Source organism: Telopea speciosissima, chromosome 8, assembly GCF_018873765.1.
Source record: "Telopea speciosissima isolate NSW1024214 ecotype Mountain lineage chromosome 8, Tspe_v1, whole genome shotgun sequence".
Taxonomy (NCBI): Eukaryota; Viridiplantae; Streptophyta; class Magnoliopsida; order Proteales; family Proteaceae; genus Telopea; species Telopea speciosissima.
Window position 1 is genome coordinate 4,722,022 of NC_057923.1, and position 25,687 is coordinate 4,747,708.

The window sequence follows — 25,687 nt, forward strand, 5'->3', positions numbered from 1 at the left end:
TGAATTTAACTATTCAAAATTTGGGTCTCATCTAATCTGTCATGTAAAACAGCTCATCAAGAAACATAAGTCTTACATTAAAGTTATCATAAGAGAGAATTGCTTACCCTGACTAAATTGAATCAAAGTCTTCATCGAGGATGGCTGAAAACCATAATTTATATAAAACTCAAATGCAGTAGAGTTGAGACAGCAATTTTGGCCTGGCAGATCAGACATGAAATCACAACTTTAAAATTAATACATTTCATCACCAATAGTAGGGTACTATAGTTTACAATCTTCCTTTCTAACTAATTAGGTTGTGTTTGATATTAATTTTCTGGGTCTAGAAAATATTTTGAACCTGATTCTTGTCTATTTTCTCATGTTTCAAAATACATTCTAGATCACTGTTTCAAAAATCGAAATTGGATTGGTCCAGTCGGCCGATTTGGATCGGAATCGCCTATGAACGATCTTGATTTTGGCCACTCTGGAATAGTCGGTACTACTGGGACTAGATCATTTGGTATTCAGATATGATATCCGATTCAAGGTTTTTGGGGACCGACTCGGATCAGAATCAACTATGATCGATCCTAGTTCTGGTAGTTCCTAAATGATCGATTATAGGGTTTTTTTGAGACTGTATTGTTGGGTTTCGTATCTGAGGGTGAATTGAAGGGTTTTGTGGGCCGACTTGGATCGGAATCGGCCATGACCAATTCCAATTTCAACTAGTTCTAGGGTTTTTTGAGACTGAGTTATGGGGTTTTCATACATGTGGGTCGATTCTAGGGTTTTTAGAACCGATTCCAATCGATAGTGATTAATTCAATCCCGATTCTTAGTTTAAAACCCTTATTCTAGTCCGAGAATCTATTCCGAGAATACATATCAAATATATATATAAAAAAAAAAAATAAGAACTAGTACTGGAAAGTTTTGCCTCTAGATTAGGCACATCAATCCCCAAACGCGTGGCTACTCTGTTGGTTAAATCGGTAGCAAACTGCCTGTTTCATACAAAGTAAAAAACAAAAAATAAGAGAAGAAAAATAACAAGAAAGAAAGAAATAATTCGACCATCCTTTTCAATATTATTTAGTAGGAGTTCAACGAGTCTTAGTCTTACCCGTAAGGCATAAGCTTTACAGTAGCTAGAATTTTGCCTGGGTCAATGTGATATATACCCGCCAATTCGGCTAACTGCCCAAGTAAAAAATTTATAATAGAATCAAATAGCTACTACTAAATAAAGCTTTTTGATGAAACCTATTTTATTTTACTTTTCTCTTCTTTACAATTATTTTCCTAAATAGGCATGTTTGGAAAGATTCTCCCCATATGAAGGCCCTTATTTTGCCACACACATGGAGAAAGATGTGGCTATTTTTCTCATTGTATTTTTTTTTTTTTTCCTTTTAGGGTTCTTCTACCTGTTCCTAGCTAATCTTGGGAACTTCTAAATTGAATCAGGGTTTTTAAATCCCATGATGGATTACGATTCCTACCAATTCAAATTACCATTTCTTTATTTTACCATGTGACCAACTAGCTACCTGTCTACAAAAGTTTAGCCTCATTTAATTTTACTTGGACAAAAGTAAATTTTCAGCAGTACAGTCCCACTGTAGTTAGTTGGTATAGGGGATTGAGCTCCTCTCCAGAAAGCCCAACGCCCAGGGGAGCATCCAAGGGCGGGGTTGTGTCGCACACATCCTGTTTGTTGACTAGACATGCATTGGGATGTATGCGGCCCAACCCAACCCAACCCAACCCTTGGATGCCTCCTGGGTACTCCCTGGAGAGGAGTTGGATCCAAGCCTTAGGCTCGTAAAGTTTTTTTTTTTGTTTTTTGGGTAAAATCAAATAAAGATTCAGATCACCAACATATATATAATGAGAATGGATCATCTGCACGTATGTGCAGTGCAGATGAACGTACATCTTAAAGTCAATCACATGTTTATTTTGTTTTCATAAATACCCCTTTTCCCCTTGTAAATGGAAAAAATAAGAGAAGTGGTTGCCTCTCCCATGTATTTAGTGGTTTGAAAATGTTACCTCTCCTAAAAAGCCATCGGAAGCTAGTATGCCACCCACGGTGGTCATTTTGTTCAAGTAGGCAATGGGACTAAGCAGGACCACTGAGTTCAACTTGTCTGCTAACTTCCCTTGTGATAAGGCTGCCATTGGAGTTGTAGTTCCCTATCAATTAAAAGACCAATACTATTAAACCATTAATTACAACTGGAGATTGAAGAATAAGAAGAAGAAGAAGGGGTTCAAGGATTCTGACCATGGAGTGGCCAACAAAATGGAGCTTCTGGCCTGTTTGATTGTATACGAAGTCAACTATAGCAGGAAGATCATTGAGAGCGACCTCATCCCATGACCAATCCCAGTATTGCTGTGAGTATGTATATATAAGGTGATCAATCAACACAAGAATTTTTGCAGAAATTAATTCAAGTTTAGAGAATTATTGTACAAACCGTTTGGCTTTCATCAAGAGATACATGTCCCTTACTAAATCTAGTCCCTCTTGTATTAGCTATCCATACATCAAATCCACTATCAGCTAATGTAAACACCAAGGATTGTTCAGTTGAGCCCATCATCCATGATATCCCATCCTGTAATTGAAAGAGTTAAAGGGCAGGCTTAAAATGACCTTAGGAGAAATGGTGAGGAAAGACATGCATAATTTAGGTCATGTATCAAGTATGATCTCGAATAGAGTTGATTGGAAGAAAAGAATCCATGTAGTCGATCCCATTTAGTTGGGATAAGGATAATTGAAAGGCAAGAATCCATGTACCCCATGTGGGTAGTTGATCCAAACTCGTGTTTAGATGAACCTTTGTGTTAAAAAAAAAATGACACATGTTATCACGAAATCATATGTGAAGAGTCGTTACACTCCAGGTATGTTGCATGAACATTAGGTGATGTCATCACTTAACCATATGTGTAGCATACACATAAACACCAGGAGTCCGGATCTAGAATCCATTTTGAAACCTGATTTTTGTCTATTTTGTTGCTTTAAAATGTGTTCTAAAGCCAAAATCCATTATGAGAGTGGACATACCAAACAAAGCCTTCAACACATCTGCGAAGAATGAAGGAAATCAAAGAAGAAAAGAAATAAGGAGAAACAAGAGAGGAGGTAAAATGAGGGAAGATTTCAGATTACCGTCAATACACCATGCTGTACTACAACAGGTGGCTTATTCTTTGAAACACCACCACTGCTTGAAAGACCCTCTGGGATTCTTTGAAGCCCCGTAATGTATCCATCTTCACTTGTTGCCTAAACACATATCAGATCATATCAAATTACAATTAAGCTGATGCTTAGAGAGATACTCTTGTTTTTTTTTTTTTTATATGCATTCTCATAATAGATTATGGGTTCTGGAGAATGTATTTTGAAATTCGATTCTTCTTTATTTTTTTGTTTCAGAATACATTCTAGACCCAAAATCTATTCTAAGTATGCATAACAAAAACAAAAGGGAGGTGTACCGTTCGATGCATTTTAAAGGTGTACTGAAAAAAGAATACGTACGTTGAACTCCTCGCATTTATAACCATGTGGAATGATGGAAGCTTTGCATAATCCCTCCCAAAAAGGCGGCGCATCAGCTTCACCACCACGGAGTAATGGGTTTATGGAATGACTACCCAGAGCCAAGTGAAGCTCAAGTACCACAAGAACTATGAAACAAACCCTCAAAGCAACCCATCTAATCAACATGAATGAACCCATTAATTTCTTTTCTTGTTTTTTTTTTTTTTTGTCGGTATTTTACTGTAAGTAATTTCTTCGTGGGATCAAGAAAGAAGATCTGAGAGACTCTCTTGGTTTGTTCTTCTTTTTAAAAGGAAGGGAGGGGAGGCCCAGTCTTCTCTCTCTTTCATGGGTGGCCGGTGCCTTCGGCAAATGAGAGGAGAGAATTCTATTTAAGAATAGATAAAAATGGCTAAGAATTTTACGGAAACCCATTCTCTCTCGAGGATGTCAACCCCTATTTCGATGCCCCAGCCTCTTCTTTCGCTGCATTGCGGCTCTTCAGTCTCCAGTACTGCGTGTTTGGGTGAAAGAAAGGGTGAAAGAAGTAAGAGATAATGTCCGTACGTAGGGATGAAATTACCGTCCTACACTCTGCCTGGTGGAGTTCATGTGGGATCGTCACACCCCATGGATGGTCGGAGATGGATTCTGATGGTTAAATGTCATTGAAGAGGATCTGGGCTTAGAATGACAACGGTATTGATATATATTTTGCAGTTCAATTGAGTACGTTCATAATTGGAGTTCTCTATCCAAGGCGACGAATTGCTTTCTTAATTGATTAGTCTTAAATAAATTTTGTTCTCTCACTATAAGTTACTCATAGTTATCCGTCATGACATAACTTTTGTCCACTCTCTTGCATTTGCGCTACCTTTCCTTTACACTAACCGATTGACCCCCTCTCGAAGCCCATCGATACTTGATTGCTAAGCAAGTTTAACATTTGAGCCCTATCCTAGCAACTTTAGAAAAGAAAAAAATGACTGAGTTTCCCTTCATCCATGGCGAAGGAATAGGAGAAATTCCTTCTCCCATGGGCATTGGTACTGCCAAATGACAAAAATGGTGGGTAGTTTGACTTTGTCCATGGTAGGGGTGTCAATTCCAGGCCCGGTCGGGTAGTCCCGATCGAGCCCGCCCGATTAAAGCCCAACCCGACCCGGGCCGATTACTAAACGTGTCGGGCCTAGGCCCGACACGTTTAGTAATTGGGTGGTCCCGGTGTGAGGTCCTAACCCGTCGGGCGTCCGATCGGACCGACCTATTCCAGGCCCAAGTGCCCAACCTAGACCGACTGGTTACAGCCCGACCCTGCCCGACCCTTTAACTTATAAACTTCCCCTCCCCTTCCCTCCAAATTTCTTGTTTTTGTTTGTTTCTTTGTTGGTCTTTGACATTTATTGGTTAGATACACTAACGTAGGTGAAATGAACCTTAGTTTTTAGTTTTTAAATCTTACTTTGCTAGATGTGTTTCTATTTGCTGTTGTGCTGCAAATTTTTTTTTTCCCTCTACTTACTTTGTTAGATGTGCCTTCTATTCGATGTTGTGCTGCTATTTTTTTCTCCTCTACTTACTTTGTTAGATGTGCTTCTATTCGGTTTTGTGCTACTATTTTAGTTGAGATAAGCTTTATTTGACTTTCAGTTGAGGTGTATCGTGACTGCCCAACAGTGTGATGGTTTAAACTTAAAATTTTGGTTGCATGTCAATTAGTAAACCCACACCGTTAAGAGACCGTTTAGAGTTAAACGGCTCATTAGCCCGTTTTGAGCCCGATTTAGGCCCGTTTAACCCAAATAAGATTGCCCCGATTAAAGATCGAACACCGACCGACCGAAATGAAACCGTACCATGTCCGCCCAAGGCAAGCCCGAATGCCTAAACGGTAGAACACGGTGCAGCCTGTAAAATTGGTGAGGCACGGCTAGGCCTGACCAAGACCGACTGAGCCTGACCGATTGACACCCCTAGTCCATAGGGGGTGTGAGTGGTACCTATATCCATTGCAGTTACAGTAGCGCTGCTGTGCGCATCATGCGGCGTAGCAGCGACCATGTGTGCACAGTGGGGCCCGCTGTGCACACATGGCCGTTGTTGCACCGCACGATGCGCACAGCAGCGCTGCAGTTACAGCAATAGATAAAAATTTGATGTGAGTGTGGTTTCTTGGGATAGCTAAACCATCGATGGAACAGGCCAATAGGCCCTAGTACAACTTTTTGAGGAATGAATTATTATTATTATTATTAGGATAATTTACACATACCACCCCTGAGGTTTGACGAAAAGATGATTTTACCCCTCAGTTTTGGAAAATTCTACGTACCCCCTCTTGAGGTTTACAAACGGTAACAAATAAACCCATTCCGTCAGTTTATGACTAACACTGTTAAAATCAAAAGATCAAGTGACAAAAATGCCCCTCCAAAGAAAAAAAAAAAAAAAACCCTACAACTCATCTTCCCCAAATCGATTGGGGAAGATGAGTTACAGGTATCCACATCGATTGCTCCATTCATGGCTTCTAATAGAACATCTCCAGTGAGCTTCCAGTGTTAATTTGGATTAACGAAACTAAGGTTTTGTTGGTTTTTAGCATATTTCCAATGATTTATTCCTCGGTGCCATCAAACAACAGTTTGGGTGAGTGGAAACGTCTGACGACCAAAGATGGAGATGGAGGGAAACGAAGAAGAGAGCGTCACCCTATTCGAGCAGGTTCGCGTCAATGGGAAGCTGACGCCGGTGTCGCTCTCTAGCGACGGAAAGCTTCGGTGGACGGAGCACAGAAAGCGCTGCTTAAACCTGGATAAGGAGGTTTTGGGTTTCACACAGGAAGGTTCTAAGATCACGATTCGGATCTGCTCCCTTGACATCGCCGTCCTACTCCCAAAGCTCACGAACACGACCGAACCCTTCTCCCTCCCATCCAGCCATTCTACTAGTGATGATTCACCTCGCTCTGGCTCGCACTCGCACGGGACCAGTGGACCGATCGGTATCACCGGCGGTAGCCCATTTATTACCTTGCCCTCGTTCAGCGTCGCCACCGTCTCAGGCTCCAGAAACTCGAACGTATTGATGAGAATCCCTTCTGATTTCACGAGTGCTTCACTGTTTTCAATGAACTGGATAGTGAAGAGATTACTCTGATCTAGAAGAAGCGGTGAGAGCCATGTTTTGGGTAGAGGCGGTATGCCGGGAATGTTGATTTCATCACTAAGAGTATCTCCAACTAGGGCAGGAAAATAGGCAAAGACACAGAACATTTTGGCGGAGGAAGTGAAAAGGATGTAATTAGTGATATCAAGATCGTGGGTGATTGGGATGACGGCTGAGGCTAAGGTGACGTCGGTGACGAGAGCAGAGAGAGGGGGATCAGATTGAGCAGAGGAAGTGAGGAGACGAGAGAGGAGGTGGGCGGAGCGGCGGGTGGCTTCGAATTGAAGGAAGAAAGGGTCTTTGGAGTTGGCGGTAGATGGGTCGAGTTGGAGGAGATGGAACTCTTTTGGAGTGACCGCATGAGGGAAAGCCGACAGTAAGCGAGCGACGAGGCGTGACTCAGAGTGGGAGACGGTTGGGTGAGTGGTGATGAAAGTGACTCGGCAGTTTTGGGCGGCAAGGGTAGCAGCGAGGCGTACGAAGGGTACGAGATGACCCATGCCGGAACTTGGGAGTAAAGCTATGTGAGGATGGGTTTGAATGTTACCGGAATCTGCCATTATTTCTGGTGGAGCTACTCTCGAACAGTGGATTAATTGAAGATTTGTATTGGGTAGTTTAGAGGAGCTTCTAAACTGAAGCATTGTTTATATAAAGAAGATTTTTTTTTTGATAAGATTATATAAAGAAGATTAGAAGAACGAATTCCATGTGAGTTGGAGAATGGAGGAGGAGAGTACCTGGTTCTCATGGTATCATATATCATATCATATCAACCGTCTGATCCCCCATCTAGCCTTCAATTTCGACCCAGCCTGCAAGAAATCATTGGAAATATGCTAAAAATCAAGCTAAAGAAACGAAAGAAGACAGAGATACAAGAAGGCGTTTAATACCGGAAGCTCGATGGGGATACCTGTAACTCATCTTCGGGCAGGATTTTTTTTTTTTTGTTTTTTTTCTTGAAGGGGTATTTTTGTCATTTTACCTTTTGATTTTAACAGTGTTAGTCATAAACTGACAGAATGGGTTTATTTGTTACCGTTTGTAAACATCAAGGGTACCCAGAATTTTTTAAAACTGGGGGGTAAAATCATCCTTTCGTCAAACCTCAAGGGTGATATGTGTAAATTACCCTTATTATTATATATTATGGGTCTTTGTTATTTGTGAGGGAGTGTGTGTATGGGAGCCAATGAAAGCACGCATATTGATATCATGGGGAATGAGATTTCTACCTTTCATGGGAAGGGGGCATTCATTTTGCCCCCCTTTGTGTCTAAGGCATGGGCAGTATACTTCCCTAAAGAATTAATATTATTAGAGGAGGTGGTAGCGGCGCGACACTAAGTGCAACGCCTGAATCTGAATCGTTAATTTTTTTTAATTTTTAATTGCAGCCGTTGAATAAAAAAAGCCATTAACCGGTTCACCCTCAAAGCAGGTTTCTTCTTTTGTCTATTCTTCTTCTTCAGTCTTCTTCTCCGTTGAGTCTTCCTGCCCGGAGGGGTTTTCTCCGGCACCGATCGCACCTCCCTCTTCCTTGGACTTAGATCTACTATACCGCGGTGGCGGTGGTGGTGGTGGCGCTGGTGCTGGGATTGCCATGAGGTTTCCGATCCATCACCATTCTCTTCCACATCAACAACAACAGCAAGCTGTTGCCGCTGGAGTATTGCCGACAGCGCATCCGCTTTTCTTTTTTGACGCGTTTGTTCGGTCGGAGAACATGGGCATGAACCTTCACCGTCTGAGGTTGGACCCAGCTGCTGCTGATTTCCAGGCTTCTTTTGGTGCTTGCGGTGGTGGTGGGCTCCAGAGCGATTCCGACTCGTCCTCGGTCGTCGATTTCAGCCACCACCCACAGAGTTCTCCTTGGAGATTCGATTTTGACCTGAATCTCCCCCCTGCGCCGGAAGTTGTTTGATACCTCAATTTGGGCGTCGCCGGTTCAGATGGGACTTTTTTCCCCAAAAAAAAAAAAAATTTTATTTCTCGCTCCTTCGGTTTTGAACAAAAAACCGAGAGCGGAATTGTATGTAAATGTTTTTTTTTTTTTTTAATCCAACGCTGGTTTTTTTTGCAACTGAGAAATCAGAAGTTTCTCCATGTTGTTCGTTACTACAGCCATTGTAACCTTTTCACTGATAATTTCTAATTTTTGTTCTAATGAAACATTTGATGATTTCTCTTCATGTGTGCTATGTTGTTACCATTTTTTTTTTTGTTCCTTTTTTTGTTAAATGGTAGAAAAAACCTTTTTCTTTTGTTGGACTGTGGAAGCTAGTCGGCCGGCATAATCCGAGTTTGTCACGGCGATCAGTGTGCGAAACGGTGCGGTTTTCCATAAGAGACGTATGGATGTCTCTGAAGATGGGTTTTGGGTTGCAGATCAGTAGCTGAGGTGACAACACACAGGGAGGGCGGAGGTGAGAGGAGCAAAGGTGGCCACTGTGAACAGAGAAGAAGAAGAAGGCGGCTAACCTAAACTCCATTTTCCCTTTCATAAATATAAAATATAAAAAATAAAAAACCTTCCATCTTCCCGCCGACAATACACAGGGAGGGCAGAGGTAAGAGGAGCGATGGGGGCCACCGTGAACGGAGAAGAACAGGGTTTTGAGAAAGAAAAAATGGAATAAAGAGGGTTTTGAGAAGAAAAAAAATCAAAACAGAGAGAAAATCAAGGATGAGAAAAATGAGAAGGGAGGAATAAGGCTCAGATCGAAGAAGAAGAATAGAGGCGTCTTCTCCGGCTAAGGGGATGGAGAGTTCTGTGGCAATCGATTGAATCTCAGGCGTCTTCTCCGGAAAAGGGGTTGCAGAGGATTGTCTCCGGAGATGGGTTTTGGAGCCGGTTGCAGGTTAAAAACTCAACTGTTAAGATTGATTGATTAAATCTCAACGGCTGAGATTTAAGGGGTGCGTTTAGTGGTGCGTTTAAGCTACTTTACCAGTCGCGCCGTGACTTTTTACTCTTATTATTATTATTATAAAAAGATCTCTACTTGGTGGTGTTTCCAACGCCCTCTCATAGGACACCGTGAGATGATGCCTCTGCCCCTGAGTAGATATTCAAGCGTGTTCACTCATTGGTCTAACCACCTGTATAGCGACCATGCAACCTAATAGAGATCTCTTACCCATATTATTATTATTAGTTCATTAAAGGTTTTGCCGTTTTGGGATGAAGGGGGTAAGGACACGTTGCCCAACGCCCCAAGTGTTCCACCACGTACAGTAGAGAACTACTAAAGGTGCAAGTTTGGCCCGCCTAGCCTGAGTCCACTGAAAAAACTCAAGGCTTGAGTCTATTTTTTCATTGGCTAACTAGGCTAGGGTGGAGGTTTTCAAGCCTGGTCTTATGCGTATGCAACTACAAACATATTCGTAAGGGTGTCGAATCCAACAAAACCGTTTATCGAAATTGAATCAAAACATTTATAATAGAATCACCTAATAAATGGTTTGGTTCTAATTTTTAAAAAAAAATTAAACCATTTATTAAATGGTTTGATGCAGTTTTTGAACTATTAAATCGAATTCTTTAGTAAACTTTTAAGGGCCGTTTATGAACCTATTACCTCTTCCTTTTGTCTTTGTTTCTTCGAGATCCAAAGTTACAAAAAGTAGGATAGAAACTATTTAAGAACTATTAACAAATCGTTTAAAGATCGTTTATGAATCTGTTACTTCAAACCAGTAACAAAATGGAGACCGAAACGTCTAAAACCATCAAACTAAAACCCTTTACAAACCGGGAAACCAAAAGCATTTAATAAATGACTTCGGTTTCACAAATTCGAACCGTTTAACCCGAATCGAATCATTCAAACTGAAATCATACCGTTTAATACCCTTACATATAGTATGCATATGAAATCTATGCTAAGATAAGAGCCATTTTGATTATGTATCAAGATAGATTTATTTACACTAATTTAATATTAAATAAATCCAACCTAGATCTCGGGCTTTCAGTGTTGAACTGGGCTGAGCTGAGTTGAGCTGATCCCGGCGAGGCTTAGCATGGACTAAGATATTCCAGCACAACCTCAAGCCATGCCAAGCATAGACTGAGCTAAAGGGAACCAAGGTTGAATTTGCATAGCCCTTCAATCAACAATTGTATAACTATGACAGGGAAGAGGGTTTCCCATGATGTCATGTGGCCAGAGTTCGAATCAAGTCCAATGACATGTACTGTCCTTGGGAACATTTCAAATCTTGAGCCGACCTGTTGGGCCCAATGATTCCAAATGAGTTCAGATATGTCATTGGACTTGATCCGAGCTCAGATAACATTATCATCCACATAAGACCTACATGGTCAAATTAGAAATGAGAAAATAACATCGATCTGTGTCATTCGAGCACATATATAGAGCTGTTGTATGGGTTAAGGTTTACGTTCACGGTATCAGGTATTAGTTGCCGCCATTGATATCGATACCGATACTACTAAAGATCAACCACATCGGTTTGTATCGGGTTGATTCCAATTTATTTTTATTTTTTTTTAAAAAAAAAAAAAAAAAACTATTTTCTGATCGTATACATATACGCTCTTGAAAATCTCATGTTAGGGTGGGAAAACCTTGTAATATATTATTAGCTTTTTATAAAATTAAGGAAGAAGAAAGGCTTAATTATATTATAACATCATTAATAATAGTTACAACCAAGGCTATTCTCTTCCTATGAATCACAAAGCAGATTCATCCCTTTCACATGAAAAATTACAAAAAAATAAAATAAAAAAAAAAAACTCATCATCATAGCAATTCACACCCACCATGGCCAGTGCACGCTCTTACATATACACGCTTTCGTCTGGACAAAATTCTCCAAACCAATAATCCATTGATGGGTAGATATGGATGGAATCGAAACTAGTAGTAATATATATACGGGAGAATGTTCTCTGTGCCGCAGCGCAGGGCTGCGTCAGGCACATGGGTCTGCTCCTCAGGGAGACAGGATGGTCATTATGCCCACTCCCATGTGCTTGGACACAGCATAGAGAACAGTGCCCCTATATATTCTAGCTTGTAGCTAGCTAGCAAAAACTAGGCTTAGTTAAATTACTATTGTTAATTAAGAGGTGGAGGAATGGTTGGCGCTGGACATTGCTCCTCCTTCTGCTCTACTCCATGAATTTCTGGAAGTGTATTATGACGTCTGAGGAAGTCGATCAAGGTATCGTAGACCTTCTCCTTCACATTAGTGGCTATAACAAAATCCATATGTGCATACTCATCCACGAACAGAGTTGTCAACTTGTCTCTGTCGTGGCTCTTGAGATCTTCCAGTAAATGCATGACGTCGTTCACGTCGGCGAGATCGTCGTTCCCTCCAGAGCCGATGAACAACGGTAAGCTTCTCGATATGTTTTTCAGGTCATATCCCGGCGCCTCTGCTTTCCCATAATACTTCATGTTCAGTTCAGGATTCCTATAATCATACTTTGTCACCACCCCATTTCTGAATGCTGCAATCATCATACAAATAAATCAATTTTGTGCCAATTAATGACCATTCCACCCCCTGCCCTGGTGGGGTCCACACCCTCTTTATTAGTGGCATTGGAGAATTCGGCCGGGCAGGGAACTGGAGGAGATAATTTTTCTAAATTGTTTTCTTAGAATCCACATAATCAAAGACAAAGATCAAGACAGCAATTTTGGGATTCCATCATTGATCTAAGCCAAGTTTGACATATCAAGGGGGCAGAGATGTCTTTTCATATAGAAAAGAGAGAGAGATAGACTCATGAGAGTTCTAGCGTAAGCCACACTCCCACTCCCAGACCGAAAACTTTCTCCCTTAAAAATTTCACTAGTTGTTCTTGAGTAAGGTATGCCATTTTAAAGACCGCAAAGTTATTGGTTTAAGAGATCCGACAATTCATCGATGCCAGAAGGCCCTGTCAATGTATTATACTGACAGTATGATCAAATTTCGGAAAATTGTATTCCCCCCCTTCCACGTGTCCCACACACGCTTCTCAATAGACGATTCTTAATAACAAAAAAAAATTATAAAATCCAAAATTTGGTATAGAAATGTTTGCTCTTCAAGAAGCATTAGTGAAGATATTAAAGATATCATATACAGGGGGGAACTACTTACTTTGAGCAAAATGTACCATGTTCTTCATCGCGGTTGGTTGAAGCCCATGATATAACAGAAACTGAAGTGAAGTAGAGTTGAGACAACAATGTTTGGCTGGCAGATCACACATGAAATCACAACTATAAAATTATATATTTCATCAGCAATAGTAGGGCACTATAATTTACAATATTCTTCCTTTATAACTAATTAGGTTGTGGTATAGTTTGGGTTTGGAAAGCATTTTGAACCCAATTCTTGTCTATTCTATCGTTTCAAAATACGTTTTAGACCACTATTTCAAAAATCGGAATTGGGCTGATTCTATGCTTTTGGGGACTGACTCGGATCGGAATCGGTTATGACCGATCCCGGCTCTGGCCATTCTGGAATGTCAGATTTTAAGGGTTTTTTTTTTTTTTTGGGGGGGGGGGAGGGGGGAGGGTTGACAGTATCGTTGGGTTTTCAAATCTAAGGGTCTACTCTAGGGTTTGGGGGGCTAACTTGGATCAAAATCGGCCATGATTGAATCTCGATTCTAGCCGTTTCAATTGGTTTTAGAGTTTTTTGGGATTGGATCGTTGGGTTTTCATAACTGTGAACCAATTCTAGGATTTTGAGACCGATTCGGAATAAGTAATGATTGATAAGATCCTCATTTCTAAGTTTAAAACCCTTATTCTAGACCCAAAATTTATTCTAAGAATACATATCAAATATATATATATATATATATATATACAAAATGAGAATTAGTACCAATAAATTTCGCCTGTAAAGCAGGCAAATCAATCCCAAAACGTCTGGCCACTCTTATATAGACTGCAGCAGCAAATTCCCTGTTTCACACCAAGTGAAAAAACAATAAGAGACGAAAAATAACAAGAAAGAAATAACTTAACCATCTTTTTTTAGTACTATTTAGTAGAAGTTCAGGGTAGTCTTAATACCCGTAGGGCGAAAACTTTCCAAAAGTTAGCACTGCGCCTGGATCGAACTCCTTTAATCCCAGCTTTTCACTTAACTGCCCAAGTTAAAAACATATAATAGAATCAATTAACGTTTTTTATTTTCGCTAAAAGATTTCTTGTATTAAGAAAAAATTAAAAACAATTATACAAACAGAAGATAAGAAACAGGGAATCAAAAAATAAATATAAACAAGAAGCAAAGTCAAAATTCTCACCTACAGCATGGCCATCAACAGGAAAAACGACCCGCCAAACACTAAAAATTAATAGCAAATCCTAAAACAGGATCTGCCCAGAGCATCTATCTCCAGCTAATAGAATCAATTAGCTATTAATGTATAAAGCTTTTTTTTTATGAAACCCCTCTCTTTTTTTATCCTTTTTTGCAACTATTTTCCTAAATGGGCATGATGGAGAGATTCTCCACATGATGCCCCTAATTTTGCCACACAAACACGGTGAAAAATGTATGGCTATTTCAACAATTAGATGTTAGGGGAATGGTCTGGATCATAGATTTAAAAATCAGAATTGGACCGGTTGAATCGTTCGTGACCAATATCGATTCCCACCAATTCAAATTGGTCTCTCTGTACAGTTTTCTGGCCGGGCTCTGTCTGTTCCTAGCCAATTCTAACAACTTTCATACGATCCGGATTTTTGAACCCTAGTCTAGATTGACCATATATCAAATTTCAATCTCAAATTCAATCAAACAGCCTCCTGTCTAAACGCAAATATTCTTCCAAGTACGTCCATGCACCTCATAGTCCCTTGTGCCCTCTTGGACTTATTCAATGCTTTGCTTTACCATGTGGCCAACTACATGGAACTTAATTGGATAGGGGATCTTAGGGATCTATTTGTCCACAAAATTTTTTTGCAGTCGAATATTATAGCTCGTTGGTAAGCCTGAGGCCCTGTTTGGTTAGAAGCCAGGCAAAGGAAAATTAGAAGAAATAGAATCATCTACTTGTGACATTGTTTTCGTGGCTATTAGGGCATACCAATGCACGAGGCTCCAGCCACTGCGGGGTCTAGGCTGTTTCCAGACTCGAACCTATGACCACTTGATCACAATGGAACAACCTTTATGTACACTATTTTTTTTTTTTTTAAAATGCCTCTCTAAACACTCTTAATGGCATCACTGAAGGGCATGGATAAGGAAATTTTGGGTTTAATCATGTTACCTCTCCCAAGAAGGTTTCGGCACCGACTATGCCAATTGGAGTGGTCATACGGTTTAAGTAACCAATGGGACAAAGCAAGGAAACTGAGCTCAACTTGTCCACCAACTTCCCTTCTGATAAGGCCACCATTGCAACTGTAGTTCCCTATCAATAAAGACCAATATTAACCCATTCATTAGAAGAAGAAGAAGAAGGAATTATTAATTAGGGGTGATGTTCTCTGTGCCGCAGCACAGGCTGTGCCTGGGTACATGGGGGTGGGCGCAATGATCACCCTGCCCCCTGAGTGACAGGCTCATGTGCCTGACACAAAGAACATTCTTCTTATTAATTATTAATTATTAATTATTAATTATTACCATGGAATGGCCAATATAATGGGGCTTCTGGCCTGTTTGTTGGTTTACGAAGTCAACTATAGCAGGAATATCATTGTTGGCAACATCATCCCATGACCAATTCCAGTACTCCTGTGAGTTTTCATTAATTAAGATCATCAAAACAGGAATATTTGCAGAAATTAATTCAAGTAGTTTAGAAGAAAAGGGAGAGATAGAGATGGAAGTGTTACAAACCGGTTGCCTTTCATTAAGAGATATATGGCCCTTGCTAAATCTAGTCCCTCTTGTGTTAGTGATCCATACGTCAAACCCGCTATCAGCTAATAAAAACACCAAGGATTGTTCAGTTGAGCCTATCATCCATGACATCCCATCCTGTTACCAAATTAAATGATACATTAACTTAATTGTAGCCGAGAAAAAGCAAGGAATATATATATATATATATATATTAATCTCCTCTCTCTCTCTCTCTCTAGATCAGGATTTGATGACCTCAGCAACCCCACCTCACTGGAGAAAAATCTGTAGGTAGTGGGTGGGGTCCTTAGGTCTTTTTTTGCCACATGTCAATTTGATCATTGGTTTAAACTCACATGCTTGGCTTATGCGTGGATTCTGGTTAAAAAAAAAATTTCTGGACTACCCTAATCAAGGGCCAACAGATGTACAAGTGTACAACCACCAAGGGGGGAGGGGAGGAGAAATGGGATCTTAATATGACACAAATGTGACTAGGAGAGTCGAACCCATGACCTCCTGGGGGGGGCATGAACTTAAAGCGGTAAGCCTCCAGCCAACTGAACTAGTGGCTGTTCACAACTTTGGTAATTAGCTTCATCAGTAATCAGTTTCAAAAAATAGCCTCTCTGCAAAGTAGGGGTAAGGCTGCATACACTATGATCCTCTCTAAACCCGCAATGGCTGGAGCTTGTGCATAGGGTACACCTTTTAGTAGAGGACCATGATGTTGATTGATCATGATTGAATACAAAGTGAAGGAAAAGGCTCAATAAAAAGAGGGTTGTGGGTCTCTACGTGAAGGAAAAAGGTTTCGTGACAACTTGAAACCGAACATGAAGAGTCGTTACACTCCGCGAATGTTGCATGCAAGAACATAGATGATGTCACGAAATTGTACATGAAGAGTCGTTACACTCCACATATACCGCATGCATGAACATCATCGATCACCTAACCATACGTCCAGCATACTCATACAACTAGGTGATCCAAATCCTTAATCTGAATCGGCGGCATTCTCCGTACACCGGGAGTCCGGATCTAGAATCCATTTTAGGAATAGATTCTGGGTCTAGCTAGATTGTATTCTGAAACCTGATTTTTCTCTTTCTTTTTTTTTTTCTTTTTTTTTTTTTGGGTTAGAATGTGGTCTAAACCCAAAAACCATTCTAAGAATGCATATACCAAACACAGCCTTCAACTCATCTGCAGATAAAGAAGGAAATTAAAGAAGAAAAGAAACGAAAAGAAATTAATTAAGGAGGAATGACACAAGTAAAATTAATGAAGATTTGACATACCAGACATACACCATGCTGTACTATAACAGGTGGTTTATTCTTTGAAACACCACCACTGCCTGAATTACCCTCTGGCACCCTTTGAAGCCCAATAATGTATCCATCTCTGCCTGTTACCTAAACACATATTATGTTTTAATTATGAAGATGTCTTCATGCATGAGAATGAATGGGTTTAATTAATTTGGGCTATGTTTGGTATGCATTATAGATCGATTTCACGTTCTCGGATGATAAAAATAACTCTTGAGAATGCAAAATTGACTTGGAATGCATACCAAACACTGCCTAAGACTCTGGTTTATATGCATTCTCATAATAGATTTTGGTTCTTGAAAATGCATTCTGAAATCCAATTCTTCTTTATTTATTTATTTATTTTCAAAATACATTTTAGACTCAAAATCTATTCTGAGAATGCATACCAAAGACAATCTAAAAGAGTACGTACATGGAACTCCTCGCATTTATAACCATGTGGAATGACGGTAGCTTTGCATAATCCTTCCCACACAGGCGGCTTATCCAGTGATACACCACCACCGAGGAAATTGGAGGGCTGTTGATCTGCCCCTCCCAAGGCCAAGTGAAGCTCCAGTACCACAAGAACTATGAAACAAACCCTCAAAGCAACCCATCTGATCAACATGAATGAACCCATTAATTTCTATTTGTTTTTCTTTTTCTGTTTTTTTTTAATATTACTGTAAGTAATTTCTTGATGGGAGGAAAGCAGAACTGAGAGACTCTCTTGGTTTGTTCTTCTTTTATAAGGAAGGGAGGGGAGGCACAGTATTCTCTAGCTTTCATGGGTGGCCGGTGCCTGCGGCAAATGAAAGGAGAGGAATTTAAGAATGAATAAAATGGTTTTAATTTTTTTTCTTCTTGCTTATAATAAGTAACCACGTTGACTAAGAAAAAAAGAAGAAATGGATATATATAGCGTCTCTGATTAGTTCAAAGCTATGTTTCTGGGAATCTCCCAAAATGGGTATGAAGTAAAAACTAAAACCTCCCAAGGAAAAGGTAAATGGATCAGTTTCAAGGTCAGTATCTTTCTCTAACCGCCCACTCTCTTTGATTAATCCATCTGTGCAGATCTGGCGCACGAAAATGATTCTCGTGCGAGAACCTGATCCAAGGCAAAAGATCGCTGACTGGTCGTGTGGCCCTTGCATCAACACAGGGGCCAATGAAAGTGGGTGCAGGGCATCAACATGGACGGGATTTTTTATTTTATAGGAGCAGGGTAGTAATTTTGGGATTGAGCTCTTATCCAGGGAGCCCAACACGCCTAGGGAGCATCCAGCTGTTGGGTTGTGCCGTATACATCCCTAGGCATGCACCGAGATGTGTGCGGCACAGCCCAACCCTTGGATGCCTCCTGGGCACTCCTTGGGCGTCGAGCTCCCTGGAGAGGAGCCAGATCCGTAATTTTGTGGGATCTTGTGTCTAGGTGCCTACTGTGGGGTAATATTGGATTGACCCACAAAATTATCACCCCGCCCCCTATGAAATAAAAAATTGATCACCGTCCTATATCTGTCCATATAGGGCTCACAAAATTACAAATCGATCACAACTGATATCGATACAAATTGATCAATACAGCCGATTCAATACTGATACTTTGAACCATGACCCTAGATGAAGAGAGAATCATTTCAGTCTTGGTGTTTTGACGCTTTGATTGTAATCCTTGAATAATAAATGTCATCATTAACTCTCATCACTCCAAAATCCTTTTTCTTCTAATCAAAGTGTATACCATGGATTAAGAGATTTTCTTTTCACCATGCTGAAGGAAAACTCAGTCCTATTGTTTCAAAATCACACTAATCACCTTTTTATAGAAGTAGTCTCCCAAAAATAGCCAACGTATCAATTCCACCCTCACTATTTATCCTTCCTCTCTTTTCTATCAAAGTTGCCACTTGATCCATTATAAAGCTTACCACCTGATCACTAGCGAGAAAACTTTTAAAAAAATAAAATAAAATAGAGAGAGAGAGAGAGAGAGAGAAATCAAGTATATACTTTTAAAAAAATTGAATATTTTTCAGAAGTTCAAATTAAATTTATAATAGTGGACAACATGATCAATTTGACAATATTCATGTGGGGATGCCAATTGGATTGGTACATAGGAAATTGTTGGAATCGGTCTAGAATCGGTGGATATTGGCTGAAAAACACCACAACCTCAGTTTCCGTATAGGATGACAGGTCTGAATCGGAATCAGAATCAGCTTCGGCCAATTCTGATTCAGATTGGTCGGAATCGATCAATTGCCTGAACACACTGGCTGAGTGGGGTTCACACCCCCCCCCCCCCTCTTATTAGAGACACTAGAGAATTGTACCAGACAGAGTATCGCAGAAGATAATTTTCCTAAACCAACCCAGTGCCCACACCCCCAAAAAAGAAAAAACAACCAATTTTATGACAAGTAATAAAGGGCGAAAGATTCCCACGCTATCTTCCTAAGGTATTATGCATTTATGCCTCTCCGAGACTTTTTTTTATTCATTTTCTTTGTGCTCTCTGACCATTGTGAGCCCTATATGGACGATACTGTTCTATGCACTGTCATTGGTGGTGTGGGAAATTCATTCTATAGTGACAGCGTGAGAAGTGAGAACCCTCTTCCACAAAGAAAATACAGTAGACACTAGAACTAGACAGAGACTTCTCAAAATGAAAGAATGCCTCAAGCTTATTGTAAAATAGATTGTAAGTTCAGGTAAATAGTAATTTCTCCAAAAAACCAGTTTCTACTATATATTCCAAGCACAGTCTTACTCCTAGCCCAGTGAAATTTGGATTTATGTAAGAAATTTCATGGGCCGGTCCATGAACTGCCTACACAAAAAGCCCAATGGTGAGGCCTCAGTGTAGTGAGTCAAACGATGAAAAAAATGCCAAAATATTTGAGAGCCAACTAAGGTGTTACATGAGGTGCCATGCCACACTTGGCCTGGTGGTAAGGTCTCCGGCAACCGTTCGAAATGAAATTCCACCTTATATGGAAGGTCTCAGACTGATCAAAATAGAAAAAATTAAGCTGCCCATGTTGGACCGAGTTTTCCTTCACCCACGATGAATAGAGATACTCTTAATCCATAGGTTCTGGTGGTTGGATGAGACTTCTGGAATAGTGTCAAGGGCATTTTAGACATCGTAGAATAGGAGGACAAAGGAGTACTGAGTAATGACAACCCAATGGCTAGATTATCTTAACCCACAGTGAATAAAATTTTCCCCCTAATGTTATTTAGGGTTTCTCCTTTGTCTTTCCTCTCTAGTTTATCACACCATATTCTTCGATTTCAGTTGGCATTGTCAATACCATCATATCCTCCCATGAGTGAAGGCAGCTCTTGTGATGAATGATCAAAACTCTCGATGGCAAATCCCTCTACATGGTCCTAGAGGACAAGCAACCAAAGCAGTTCTTGTGATGAATGATCAAAGCTTATGATACCAAATTCTCCTTCATGGCCCTAGAGGAGACACAACCATTGCTTAACAGACAGAAAGGTAAGCAGTTTCATTCATAAGATTATAGTTGGGAGAACAGGAGCAGCAGCAACTCAAATAAGTGATTAGCATCTCTCTTGACTGTTGCTCTGCCACACCACAAAGCTTTGTGCTACTTCCTAACAATACACGGCACACAAATGGGATAATGGTGATGAAGTTACAGAGTCAGCAATTTGGATCAGAAACAAGAATTTTCATCTATGATCCAAAAAAACATGAAGTACAATATACAACCTGACACACTGACAAAAACAAAACCATATGTTGCATTCCATTAAGAATCAAAACACACACACACACTGAAGCCTAGTATAATTATATGTTCTACTAAAGGTTCAAATCATGGAAAAGCATGTATTTGAGAATTTGCATACTTCCCGTATATATAGTTGTTTGTCATACTTGCATCTGCCTACATTACAAGTACCTCAATAGTATGTTGACAGGGTAAATACACATCAATTTCAAAAGATACAACAGCTTCACCCAAAAAACTGTAATGACTAGCATTTTCAATGGAGAGAATATAGCACAGAGCAAACCCACCCCGCTTCTTTTTCTCAGTTTACATCTCTTGAGGGCTCACAGAAATTGCTGACAAATACCATGCTTTTCATGCATTAGGGTGAAACTCTGCCAAAAGGAAGCATACATAGGTTTGTAAATCTGGAGATTCCTGATAGCTTTGTCCATTTACATAGAATAGAAAGTGAATACTTCAGCAGGATTTAGAGGAAATCTTTTGTTGCCCTCCACCATTGGGTCCAGGGCTCAATGTCTTCTTCCTATCACTAAAGCTACGGCTCCGAACAAAACTTGGGAGGCAACACTGTGCAACCCTGGCCGATTTCTCCTTATCAAGTTTAAAATCTTTATCTGGAGTTCTCTCACTACTGCCAACCGAATTCAATCCAGACACATCTGGGGTTCCATTAGAAGATCTGGGAGGGAGATCCAAGATGATTGGTTTAGATTTTAGTATTCCATTAGATATACTTTGGTTGACAGCATCCTGATCATCCGAAAAACTCTCACGAAAGAGCTCAGCTAGTTTCTTTTTCTTGTCAGTTGGAGATGTTTCAGTTCTGGTTCCAGCAGCTCCATCCATAGAAATGGGTTTATTTAGTAGTTGTGCTCCTACGAAGCCGCTCTGATGCTTTGGAGTATTACCACGAGATGGGGTATCTGCATAGAATCAAAATACCTTGTATAAAACTGATTTGAAATCCCAGCAAAAAGATTAAAGAATGGTAAACAAACACATTTTCCCGTAACTTGGACTTGGACAATCCCTTGGCAAAAGCCATAGCTATCAAACAATTACAACCGTCCAGATAAACATTTCCATCTGTCCAAGTTTAGCTCCAGGTGAGACAGTTAAGCTCATCTGACTGGTACCCTTCCCAGCCAAAAAGGCCATTAAAAAGGAGGCCGGCCAATAAATGGTCTTAATTGATTCTTGGGGCATTTCTTTTACAGTTTGAAAATAAAGAGACAGAAAATTTATTTCGTTGCTGATACCTCGCAAAATATAACTCCATGCAAGACAACAAAATGAAAGAAGCAAAAAAAAAGTTCAAATCATCACCATCTTACCACCATTAACACTGAAGTAGTCATCTTCACAATCTGACTCTAACCAAGGTTGGGAATCAAAAAAGTTTTCCTCTTTACTACCTGCTACAAGAAAAAGGATATACTTCAAATGGAAGAACCACACATGATCAAAGAGAAAGAATAAGAAAACATTAAGGCATTGATAGCATGAATCACTTCACATAGGATGCAGATGATGTCTTTTGCAGGATAAGGAATAGGAAAAGGATAAGAATTAAAAACTAAGGATAGAATCTGATGATGCAGATGTTTAAAGGGACTGCTACATATTGAAGATCCCAGTTCAAGGAGCAAACCTCAGTTTCTCGTGGAAAGAATTCAGAAATTGGACATGAAAACCATTACAGACAATCACACCAACAGATATTCTACTGTAGGCCGAATTGCCATATCTTGAATCCCCGATCACCCTTTGTGGTGATTACCATGAATAATAAACTACGCCACATGGAGCATATCATGTTGCAAAAGTCACAATAACTATCAAAAAGTGAGTTCTGAAGTCCTGCATGGGAATCAGTTGTCCTTATATGCCAAATAGAACCATAATTACATTCTGCAACATCAAATGTAGGTTTACTCTGTGCCAGATTCACGATATATACTACTAGGCATTTGACAGTGTAATTGCAAGGAGCCGGGGACTTTCAAAACCAAAACATGATATTTTTCATTTCCATATTTCCTGATAGCTCATAATAGTAACCCCCAAATCAACTTCACATTTTCTGCAATTCATCTCTCTTCGACAAAAGGGTGTTCCTTTCATCTCCAGCCTGGTAATTGTGGTACAGTGAAGTAATAACTGGAATTCATGGAGAAATTCAGACCAACTTTTTGCTACTGCTTACATAAAAGAAAACCTCAATGAGGTGTAGTGACAGTGAGATTTGATATTTTTATAAAGGACAGAATTCCAAAGAATTCACATAAACCCACAAATTGGTCTCCATTTCCCAAGTAAGACTTAGCAAAGCCATTGAATCTTCACGAGCCTTAAAGAAAACTTAGGCCATGAAGCTAGAAAAAAGTAAACCTGAGTCTATCTTTTTCCCCAAAACAGAAAAATGTAACCCCTATACTTGTGCAAAAGAAATCAAAATATATATTTGATTGCAAAATCAAAAGATGGCGATCAAGCCTGAATTGTAATCAGAAATCCAGAGAGGCATTTCTTAATTTGATTTTCCAAAATATAGTGAGCTAAAAATATTAGAACAAACAATACTTAAGAACAGATTAGGCTTAACAATTGTGGGCAGGGTTTGGAAAAGGAAAAATGAGGAATACCCAGACTGATCACATTTGGGTAGAATCTCAACTAACTGTGTTGCTGCAGAAACTGTGTTTCGTCAACTCATCCAATCCATAAGAAAAGCAATTAAAATGAGGCTGGCAGTTCTGGCGCAAAAACTTCCTGGACAATTGTCCATGTCACCCTCTAGAGATGCGATAAGTTTCAACCCAAGTCACCATTTATGATATATCAGAAGATAACGTTTGAAATTTGGTTGAAAAGTTCATTTCTTAGGAAAGTGAAAATTTAGGGGAGGATACACAATCTATGGAATGGTCAGAACAATAAAACCAAAACCTCGACGTAGCAGGTGTAGCCACGAGTAAAAGGACACAATGAGGGCACCTTTGCCACCGTTGAAGGAAATGTTTTTTCCTTAAAAATTAGATGAATTCTCGGACAATAAACACAATCTTCATTTTCCAATGAAGTTAAATTATTATCTGCGAAAATAGAGCCGTAATTTCTATTCTAAAATCCTCACCTAGAAGACCCAAATCAAACTGCAAAATTTTGATGGTAAATCAAAGACCTTAACAACGAAAAGGCAATAAAATTCAATCAATAAATGATTCATGACGTCTGTTATTCAGGGATACTTTCTTGAGATTGAATAGATTCAGCTCATCATACCAGAATACTGCTAATGAAACTTTGCAGTTACGTTAGATGCGTATAATGAAAGAAATACAAACAAGTCCAGTGAATATGCAGGGAAACAGGAAACAAAAATTTGATCATCATCAAAACTTCAAAATGGGAAAAAATAATAATAGCATCGTAAGAAACAAGGATTATAAAATCAATGGGGACCCCCATAAATTAAAAAAAGAAAAGGAAGCTGTCAACCATAAACACAAAAATGAAAGACCCTTCTCAAGGTTTATTTTAATGATACTAGAAGATCAAACTAAACGTACAAAGAACAATTTTATATAACATAAAATACTAATTCGAAGAAACTAAATGCATCCAGCTACTATAAATTAGCAGAATTAGATCATACCAAAATCCCTAAAACTCGTCAAGGAGGGCTGGCGCGGTGAAGACTGCGACTTGAAACCCAGTTCGCCGTTTACGGGTTTCTCCTCGGTAGATGAAGGGATCAATATCTTATCAGCCTTAGAAGTAATCGAGAAAAGTTTCATGGTAGAATCTGGGTTCTTATGGGTTGAAGCACAAGAACCCATGTTGAAGCAGAAACCTTTCTTATCAAACCTGAAGTCGAAGGCGAGGACCTCTCTGCTGTTTAGTACAGAGCATCTCACTCACACGCAGACGCACACAGGAGTGAACTGGGAGCAGAAGAAGAAGAAGAAGAACAGGGGACGAGGGGTTCTTTTTATTATTAGGATTTCAGGATTTATGAGCTGGAAAACGAAGAGAATCGCTTCAAAGAAAATCTGGGCACGGATTGGAGATTGGCCTTGAAAGCGAAGTCATATATCTCTTATAGTATTTAAGGAAAGTGGGGCTCGGTGAAGAAAATATTATCAATTAAACCCAACAAACATTTATAATACCTACTAGGGTCGTTCTCTTTAAAAGGAGGTAATCTATGATTTTTTGTTTTCATTTTGGGATTATAGACTAATAGAGTATCTTTTGTTTGATTAAACTTTATGATTAGGTGGCAATTACACTAAAAAAGATATGTAAATTTTTTGACTTGAGGAAACAGTAGGAGGAAAAGCAGCTTTTTTGGGGTTGGCTCTGCGCTCTCATGCGCAAGGCGGCTGTGGCTTTCGCTTTTATTTGGCGTTTCCTATTTCCGCTCTACAACTCTGCTGTCTACATTTCCCTAATTCCTTCTCGAGGCTTTTTTTTATCCTGGTAATTCACTCTCAAGCATGGTTTTAGACTTTTAGTGCACGGTATCGGACCGGGTATCGGTGACCCGCAAAATCAATATGATATTGATATGATATCAGCATGGATCGGCTGTATCAGACATAAATGCTTCTGAATTTCCTTAAAAAATGAGTTTTTTGACCATTTAACTCATTGTCCGTACCATGCTATCGACACGATATCGGTATCAATGACTAGCAAAATCAATACGTATCGTCCAATACGGGTGATACAATACTGATACTTAGAACCATGCTCTCAAGTCTCACTTGTTTCTTACAAAGTTTTTTGGAAAAGTTTTTCTATGGGGAGCCTTATCATATGAGTTTTCATATATTGTACATATATTGCCTAGGATAATTGATCTTGATTGATCCTGCTTTGATTCTTTCCATTATAACCAGTGCTATCTTAGAAAGTAACTAGTCTCTAATTTGGGATGATTGATCCCTTGTAATCATGTATATATTTACCCCTCATAT

The 25,687-nt window shown here is 39.7% G+C and overlaps 2 protein-coding genes across 3 annotated transcripts; both read right to left on the minus strand.

Annotated features, from left to right (window-relative positions):
• Positions 1 to 1,113: 1,113 nt before the first annotated feature.
• Positions 1,114 to 17,557, minus strand: LOC122671167 (triacylglycerol lipase 2-like). The gene is made up of 6 exons (XM_043868269.1): positions 17,348 to 17,557; positions 3,185 to 3,301; positions 2,481 to 2,621; positions 2,285 to 2,395; positions 2,050 to 2,193; positions 1,114 to 1,191 (listed from the first exon to the last, which is right to left on the minus strand). Exons 1-6 carry the CDS (start codon positions 17,555 to 17,557, stop codon positions 1,114 to 1,116), a joined length of 801 nt encoding a protein of 266 aa, XP_043724204.1.
• Positions 17,558 to 21,012: 3,455 nt separating this feature from the next.
• LOC122671722 (uncharacterized protein At3g27210-like) lies at positions 21,013 to 24,657 on the minus strand. Of its 2 annotated transcripts, none has more exons than XM_043869109.1 (3): positions 24,361 to 24,657; positions 22,037 to 22,117; positions 21,013 to 21,625 (listed from the first exon to the last, which is right to left on the minus strand). In XM_043869109.1, exons 1-3 carry the CDS (start codon positions 24,542 to 24,544, stop codon positions 21,159 to 21,161), a joined length of 732 nt encoding a protein of 243 aa, XP_043725044.1. In that variant the 5' UTR covers positions 24,545 to 24,657; the 3' UTR covers positions 21,013 to 21,158. The 2 variants fall into 2 exon arrangements, with proteins under 2 accessions (XP_043725044.1, XP_043725043.1); XM_043869108.1 differs by having other exon boundaries at positions 22,037 to 22,120.
• Positions 24,658 to 25,687: the final 1,030 nt, after the last annotated feature.